At 53.7% G+C, this 8,355-nt stretch overlaps 1 protein-coding gene across 1 annotated transcript in view; it reads right to left on the reverse strand.

Annotated features, from left to right (window-relative positions):
- The window catches only part of RET (ret proto-oncogene), a 38,293-nt gene extending 37,774 nt beyond the window's left edge, over positions 1 to 519 (reverse strand). The window contains exons 1-2 of the mRNA XM_047072165.1: positions 481 to 519; positions 53 to 189 (exon numbers count right to left, since the gene is read on the reverse strand). Coding sequence (XP_046928121.1) covers positions 53 to 189; positions 481 to 519 — 176 coding nt within the window. The remainder of the gene's footprint in view (positions 1 to 52; positions 190 to 480) is intronic.
- Positions 520 to 8,355: the final 7,836 nt, after the last annotated feature.

Genomic DNA, 8,355 nt, shown 5'->3' on the forward strand with positions numbered 1-8,355 from the left:
GAGACCCCATCGGCTCCCACCCTGCCTGGCCCTGAAAGGGACTGGCTCCCACCCGTCCACAGCCTTGGCTCCCCTGTGCCTTGGAAGATTGTCTCCAGCCAGCTCGAAGCTGCAGGCCAGTCCCGGCCCAAGCAACTCAGCCAACTTCCCCATGAGCAGTGGGCTGCTGTCCAGCTCCGCCAGCAGGCTCTGACCCCCGGCCAGGGAGCAGGGTCCTTCCCTGGGTGCCCTCAGCCTGAGGTAGCCCACAGAGCTCTCCTATGCCCATTGTTGTCCTCTCAACACAGATTAATAAGTTATGTTCACCTCTCCTGTTCCAACTGCTGTGTGAGTGCTGAATCCTCGGTGAGCCTGCACTCATACACACATCTCTCATGCACACACTCATTCTCTCACACACACACGGTTACATATTCACGCACACGTCCTGTGGCTCACTTAGGGTAGTGTGGTATAGCCCGGTCCTGACTGTGGGCTCACCTTCGCCAGCTCTCCATGGCCCTGGCCAGCCCTGGCCATCACGGCCACACACAGCTCACCCGAGGTGCCTCAGATTTCGGTGCCACCCTCTGTGGTGGTTGTGCCGCCCTCTGGCCATGCCAGTCTGTATCTGGGCAGGCACTTCCTGGCCGGGTGCCCTTGGTCTCTCACCCCATCTCGGGGCCTGTCCTCCTGGCTGCTATGAGCACTGGTGAGTCACACTCCCCATGGCACACGCTCACCCTACCAGAGAAGTGCAGAGAGCCCCCAACAACTAAAAATGTGCTGCACTGCAACATGAAAGTTGGAACTCAGGGCTCCTAAGAAAGAAAAAAAGAGTGAAACGGTTTGGTCCAAGACCTGGGCAGGGTTAGCACTGTGTGCAGGGCAGGCCCTTCCTGCAGAATCCACTCTCTACACAGCCCTGGCTCCTGCCCTTGATGAGCGCCAGATCGTGTAGATGACAGTTTTATTATAACCCAGCAGAATCTCCTTAACAGACGATTTCCTAATGCCATCATCTTTGCTGGGAATGGGAAACAGACCTCACTGACTTCTCCCCAGGGGCAGCCCCTCCCCTGCAGGCCAGCTGTCCCTGGAGGGGGTCTCTCTAGCCCCCAAGACCCATGCTTGGCACTGTCACCCTCTCAGGATGTGGCCTGTCCACACCACGGCCCCTCCTCTATCACATTCACATTCTCTCTTTATTCTAATTGTATATTTGATATACACAAATACGTCATACAGAACATTTACACTGCAAGTAAATATAACCCCCGCCCCGGGCCAACCACCACCGCCCCGAGCCCAAGGCCAACCTTACTGGATGCTTCGCAATGTTCCTGCCCCTCCCCGGTCCCCACCTTCCACTTCATCCCACTCACTTCGAACATGAACCTGGGTCTTGGGTTTCTCTTGCCTTAAAAAAAACTTTTTTTTTTTTTTTAAACCTTCCGCCTCATTCATGGAAGGTACTTCTGCTGTGTAGAGGATTCTGTAGGACAGTTATTTTCTCTCAGTCCTTCGGAGGACTTTTTTTTTCTTTTGCCTTTGTTGCTGCTGCTGAGAACTCTATCCTCATTCTACTTGTCACTCCTTAGTATTCCCTCTTCTCTCTGGCTCCTATCTGGTGTTCTCTCCAGTTGCACTACAATAAGCCAGGTGGCCAACCTCCTGCGCTGGTTTCCTCCCCCTCGCCACCCCTCTGGGTGTCGGAAGCTCCTCGTTCTCTCTCCCTGTTCTCTGCTAGCAAACGGCAGTCAGTCCCACAGCATTTGTGGCCAGGTTCATGAGTCTTGTGCTGACAACTGCCATGTTCACACGCCCTGACTGACCTCCTCCTCGGTGCCAGGTGCAAATCTCCGCCGTCTTGCTCCAGCCCCTCTCACATCTCAGTACACTTAGAGGAGGACACAGACCTCCCCCCCACCTACCGCCCGCCAGCCTGCTGCCATCTTTCCACCCCAGCCAGGGCACCTCCTACCTCACTGCTCACAACACACACCTCAGGCTCACCTGGAGCCTGTCTGACTTCCACCCCTTCCACCAGCCCACAGACCGCCCTCTGGCATCCCCAATCGAAGTCGCATGCTCCCACACCTCTCTCACCTGGATGACACTGCCATAATGCTCAAGTGGCTTTCCTGCGCCCGCTCTCAACCCCACAGGCCACTTGTACAGAGCAACCAGGGTGAGTCGGCTCATGTCACCCTCCGCCTGACGCCCTGTATTAACTGTCCGCTGCTTGCAGAATAGAACACAGCTCCTCACCAGGGGTGAGGCCCCAACTCACCTCCTCCCCACTCTCCTGGGCACCCACCTTCCAGTCGGATCAGCCAACTCACCACATCTGAGCTGAAAGAACAGACTAATGAGTGAACCAATGAATGCAACAAGGAAGGAACAAACCAATAAACACATGGTTTCATGGGGGAGGGGATGCTGGGTGTTTTTGGGAAATAGTCCAAATTTGGGATGGGAGAGGAGGTGGGGCTAGGATACTCTGGCTTGGTCTGATGGGCCCTGGGAGCCACAGGGGGACAGTCAGCAGCAGGATGAGCCAGAGAGAGTCATATGCACAAGACACACGAGGGACGCGGAGGGCCCTCTGGTGCACTGGCCATCTTGGTGAGGCCGGTGGTGGGTGCTGAGCCAACAGCCACCAGGCTGAGAACAAAACCTCTGATCCCAGCTCAGCAAATGACTTACTGGTGACTGAGGAGCACTGCCAACTGTAGGTGTTGGCCAGGATGTGTGTGCTCACTCACACACACACATGCACACAAGTGTGCGTGCACAGGCAGGGTCACCCTGCAATCACTGTGCTTTGTCTCAGCTGGAGGCCCTGCTTTTTTACAAGGGACTGTGATGTCATTCAGCTTTTAGGAAAAAAGTACGGATCAAATTGCAAATCAAATTTATAAAGAACAAATCTGGGGAGGCACACAAAGGGAATCCCAGTTTTTAAAATTAATCACGGTAGAATACACATAAAATTTACCATCTTAAAAAAATTGTTTTTTCAATGTTTATTTTTGAGAGAGAGGGAGAGAGAGAGAGAGAGAGAGAATCCAAAGCAGGCTCTGGGCTCTGAGCTGTCAACACAGGGCCCAACGTGGGGCTTGAACCCATGAACTGTGAGATCGTGACCTGAGCCAAAGTTGGATGCCTAACTGACAGAAACCCAGGCACCCCTACAATTTATCATCTTAATTATTTTTAAGAAGGAACTGAAGGAGGGCTAGCTACTTCCCTGGTGCCCAATGAGGGCATTAGTCACATCACGGCAGTGCAACTTCAGTTTCAGTCTTCCATTCCTTCTTCCCAAAATGCTGCCAGCAGCCCTCGGGAGGCAGCCTATGCCACTATGGCCACAAGGCTGAGTGGCCTTCCTGGGGGTGCCTGGGCATACAGCAAGGGCAAGCTGGGTAGGCCCGGCACACAGAGAGGAACGAATGGGGATCCTGGCACACACAGTGGATGCCTGAGCTTTCAATAATGCGCTCTGGGGCTCTCGATGTTCCCAAAGGTTCTGTCTAGCACAACGCCCAGGGCTCCTGCCTGCCTGTCTGGCCAGGGACTTCGCACCAGCTCAGCTCTCGAGGTCCACATCATCCCTGCAGCCTAAGCCCTCACCGTGTGGTTCACGGTAGAGAAGGGCAGGAGACCCAACGTGGGGTGCGGTGTTCTCCCCACATACCTGTCCTCTTGGGCCCTGGCTGGGAAAGGTGGCCGGCATCTTGGGAGAGCAGTTGGATGGAGGAAGAGAGAGCTGGGGGCCAGCCCTTGCCTCAGAGATACCACTCTGCACACACAGGCACACCCCTCTACCTTTGTGAAAAGCTCTTCCTCGCACCCCTCGCCTAAGCTCTTGCTGTAGTCTAGGGACATCACTCGGCCACCCACCCACCCCCATTCAATGATGGGAAACAGAAGCTGCGGTTCACCTCTCACACTCACGGAAGTGCCATCGGGGCCCAGGTCTCCTGACACGGCCCACGTCATCCATGTAGCCCTCTGCCAAGAGTGGGGAAGGGGGTCTCTGCATGGTTGAGGTTGAGGTTTGGGAAAGTGAGGTCAATGACTGAGGTCTACAGCCCAGGCAGCATGGGAGCCAGCGGTCCAGGCTTACTCTCTGCACACAGGCCCCAGCCTTCTGCTCCGAGGGGCCCGGGCCCCAGGCTGCACCCTACATGCACCCGCAGCCACCACCCACACTTCCACACCCATCCAGGCCAGCTGCAGTGGCCTCACTGAGATGATGGATGCTCCTGCCCAAATGTGATTTCCCAGCTGCTGCTGAGTTAATCACCAGCCTCACTGGCAGCTCCTTCCGGCTTCTATGCAAAGGAAACTGCCAATTAGGTTACAATTAATTTCTTACCCAGGGCAAGGCCTGGCTGGAACAAGATTGGCCACCCAAGTGGCCTGCTGATGACTGTGTGGGGGTCACCAGGCCCACTTGGCTCCAGGACTCTCAAGGTCCTCTGCAAGGTCCCAACTGACTTCGGGGGTGCTAGCTCTGGCCTGGGGGTGACTGGCCAGGACATTACCGGCTTTGACCCTGGTGCCTCCGCCTGGGGAGCTGTCCCTCGTGTACCCAGCAGGGCACTGTGACTCAGACTTAAACAAACCTGTTATGCCACCTATCTTGAGATCCCTGAACAGAGATGGTCCTGTCCATTTTTGTCCACCCCCCCCCCCAGCCCCATGCAGCACTCTTCTTGTGCAACATTAACCAGCAAGACTTCTATGGAGCACTCCTTGTGAGAGTCTCTGTTCTGAAGTATTTCACATGCATTGTCCCACTGAATTAACACAACTGCCAGAAGCAGGATGATTATGATCCCTGTCTTTGCAGAGGAGGAAACCGAGGCAGAGAGAGGCTAAGTACCTTGCCCAAGGCCACGCAGACAGTGAGCCAGGACTGAAGCTAGGGTCCTGCGTAGGGTGGTATGCATGGCCACCAAGCTCTTTTGCTCAGTGACGGCCATGCACACACGCGCAGAGAAGCCAGGGCGCTGAGACCTGGGACTCTGCACCACCCACCCACCTGCTTACAGACCAGACCGATGATGCCCTCATAAATAACGATCCATGCCTCCCTTACCTCTTCTAAAAAGCAGGTGCCCCTAGAGGTTTCCTGGTATAAATGTGTTAACATTTCAATGAAATGGGATGAAGGCCCAGGAAAGTGTGACTGGGTGGGAGTCTGCTCAGGCAGTTATCTGCCTGACAGGGACAGACACAGCGATGGTTGCTGAATGCACAGGCAGGACGTGGCAGGGGCCCACCGATGCCAGGGGCCTGACATGTCTATCTCTGCTGGACCAGAAGTGACTTTTACGGGATCCTGCCCTCCATCCCCATTGGGTCCTATTATCACCAAATACTTGAAAAGGTGGAACCAGCAAAGTCCGGCTTCTGCAAGTGGCCAGTGATCCATGACTTGTACCTCCTGAGGGGAGGGGTCGGGGCAGTTCCTAGGAAGGTAGCACTTACACAGAGTGGCTGGGACAAAGGCACCTCCTTGAGCCAGCAGCAGCCTGTCCGTCAGAGCAGGGCCTACTGGGACTGCTGCAGCTGAGTGGGGGGCCGGAAGGCCATCCTGTGGTCTGGACGTGCTTCTTTGTTAGGTCTGAGAGGAACACCAAGGGCCCTCTCAAAGGAAGCCCCTTTCCTCAAGGGCTGAGCGAACAGGTTTGCCCTCCTGCCCCCAGCACGCACTCCCTCCTACGTGGGGCAGGCTTGGGATGTCACAGTGCTCCCACTGGTAGCCCCCCCTCAGTCCCTCCCTGTGGCTTTGGGCTGCCCCCTCTTCTCCCTACTCCTGCTGTAAGAAAGGGCAGGTGCAGTCAGAGTGAGCAGCAGGCAGGACCCTGGGGCAAGGCCACCACGATGAAAAAGCTGGGTTCTCTCTGGGGATGTGGGGTTTCAAAGCAGGCCTAAGGGTCTGCTCTGCTGGGAGGGTAAGCCTCTGAGAGAGGCAGGTTCCAGCACAGCATGGACCTGGGGCCAGACAAGCCTAGGGCTGGGGCACATGCACCTGCATTTGGCTGTTGTTATCAAGCCCACTGGAGCACCAGACCTCAAAGGCCTCAACTTCAAGAGTAAAAAGGAGCCTAACTGCAGGGCTGGAAAGGCTGTATGGAGAAGGGGTCATGGCAGGCAAGTCCTCAGTTGATGCCTCTCACGTGTGACAACTCATGGCTCCCTCTGGGCCTCAGTTTCCCCATCTATAAAATGATAAGGTTGCATCCGATGCTAAGGCTCCTTTAAATTCTGATTCTCCTGTGAGTCTATGTGATGTCGGTGCAGAAGCATTCACTGAATGAACTTCCTGACCCGGGACCAGGAGGCAGGATGGTGGGCATATTAGAAATTGGGATGGGCTTTGACCTAGGTGGCCTCTGGGAGGGGAGTGGGATATGGGATGGAATAGGATTAGGATCACAGGTATCTCCCTAGGCCACCAATGGTAAGGCAAAAAGACATGGGCCTAGATCCAAAGGAGAGATTTTAGTGCAGCACAAGGAAGCAGAAAGACAAGGGCAGAGCCGGGCCCAAGCCCACGCTCCTTGACTGCCTCGTTGTGTGACCGGCTTGGCATATTGCCTCTCTGGGTCTGTTCCCAGCTGTGAACTGGGACAGGAACTCCTCTTTGGAAGCACGGCTGGGACAGACCAGGCATAGAGCACCTGCTGACTGAAGCCGGTTCTCCTCTGTTCTCTCTCTGCATTCCTGGTTCCCCAGTCTGGAATCAGATCTGCCTGGGGCCCACAAAGCCTTCCAGCCACTCTTCAGTCAAGGCCTTGTGATGCCCATGCCACTGCCCAGCCCTCCTGCAAGGCTGAGCAATGCCTCGGTACACACTGCTGTCCCAGGAAAATGGCTTCAAGGGACTGGCAGCATGACATCACAGAGCTACAATTACGGTAATCAACTTACACCGGATCTGCCTGGTTATTTTTAGTCAGGATTGAGGTTTAGCAAGACAGGGCAGCCCAGGGTTCCCCTGCTGCTGAGTCCTGGCTTGTCAGGTGGGCTGGGTGGGCTGCTGATTCCTGGCACCACTCCTTCCCCTGGTCCTTCACAAGGTGATTTCTGGGCGTGGGCATCACACACACAAGTTGTGACTCCATTGCCTCTGGGGCATTCGAGCCTAAAGTGGCCTCAAGGTCCAGGATTTCCGAGAATGTCCTCAGGGTCTCAGTGGGGTTATGGTGACTCAGCCTCCCACCTTGAACATCAGATGAACCCACATCCTCCTCAAAAGGGATCTGGGGCTCAGATACCAACAGAAATGCCACTGACACAATGAAATGCAATGACACAAAACAGCTTCTTAGCAAAACTTGGTAGAGATTTGATGAAGCAAGGTAAACCCAACAACAAAAAGACACCCCACCCAATTAAAACATGGGCAAAGGACCTGATTAGAGATTTCTTCAAAGAAGATACAAATGGCTAATGAGCACGTAAAAGGATGTTCAACATTGCTAATCATTAGAAAAATGCAAATCAAAACTACAATGAGATACCACATCGTACCCAATATGCTGGCTATAGTTAACACAAAACAAAACAGAACAATCCAAAAAATAACAAGCGTTGTTGAAGATGTGGTGAAATTGGAACTCTCCCACGCTTCTGGTGGGCATGCAAAATGGTGTAGCTGCCATGGAAAACAATTTGGCAATTCCTCAATAAATAAAACAGAATTACCATATGGCCCAGCAATTCTAACTCCCAGGGACACACCTAAGAGAAGTGAAACCAGGGACTCAAACAGGTATTTGTATGTGAATATTCACAGCAGCATTATTCACAATAGCTAAAAGGTGGAAATGAGCAGATAAATAAACATGATATTTACAATCCAAGGAAATATTACCCTTACAAAGAAATGAAGCACTGATACATGCTACAATGTGGGTGCACTTTGAAAACATCATGCTCAGAGAAAGACGCCGGATACAAAGTTCCATTTATGTGAAATATCCGAAGTGGACAAACCCATAGGGACAGAATGCGGAGCAGTGGTTACCATGGGCTGGGGGCTGCAGGGATACACGGCAGTGCCTAAATGCGTTTGGGGTCTCCTTCTGCCTCGATGAGACCGTTTACGAGCTACATAGATGTGATACCTATGCAACATTGTGAACGTACTGAATGCCACTGCATTGCTCACTTAACATGGTTGATTTCATGTTATGTGAATTTTACCTCACCAAAAAGAAGCAAATTGTAATTATTTGCTACACTTCCCTCCGGCAGATGCTGGGCAGGACACAGGCCCTGGCTGTGCTGACCAGGAGAACTGCCATGGAAGAGTCTGTGAGCAGGGATGCCGTGTCGGGAGCAGGGGTCCCCGAG

This window comes from Lynx rufus, unplaced genomic scaffold, assembly GCF_022079265.1.
Source record: "Lynx rufus isolate CCGP_SWC_20201006 ecotype Redwood Valley unplaced genomic scaffold, mLynRuf1.p SCAF_11, whole genome shotgun sequence".
In the NCBI taxonomy this organism is placed as follows: Eukaryota; Metazoa; Chordata; class Mammalia; order Carnivora; family Felidae; genus Lynx; species Lynx rufus.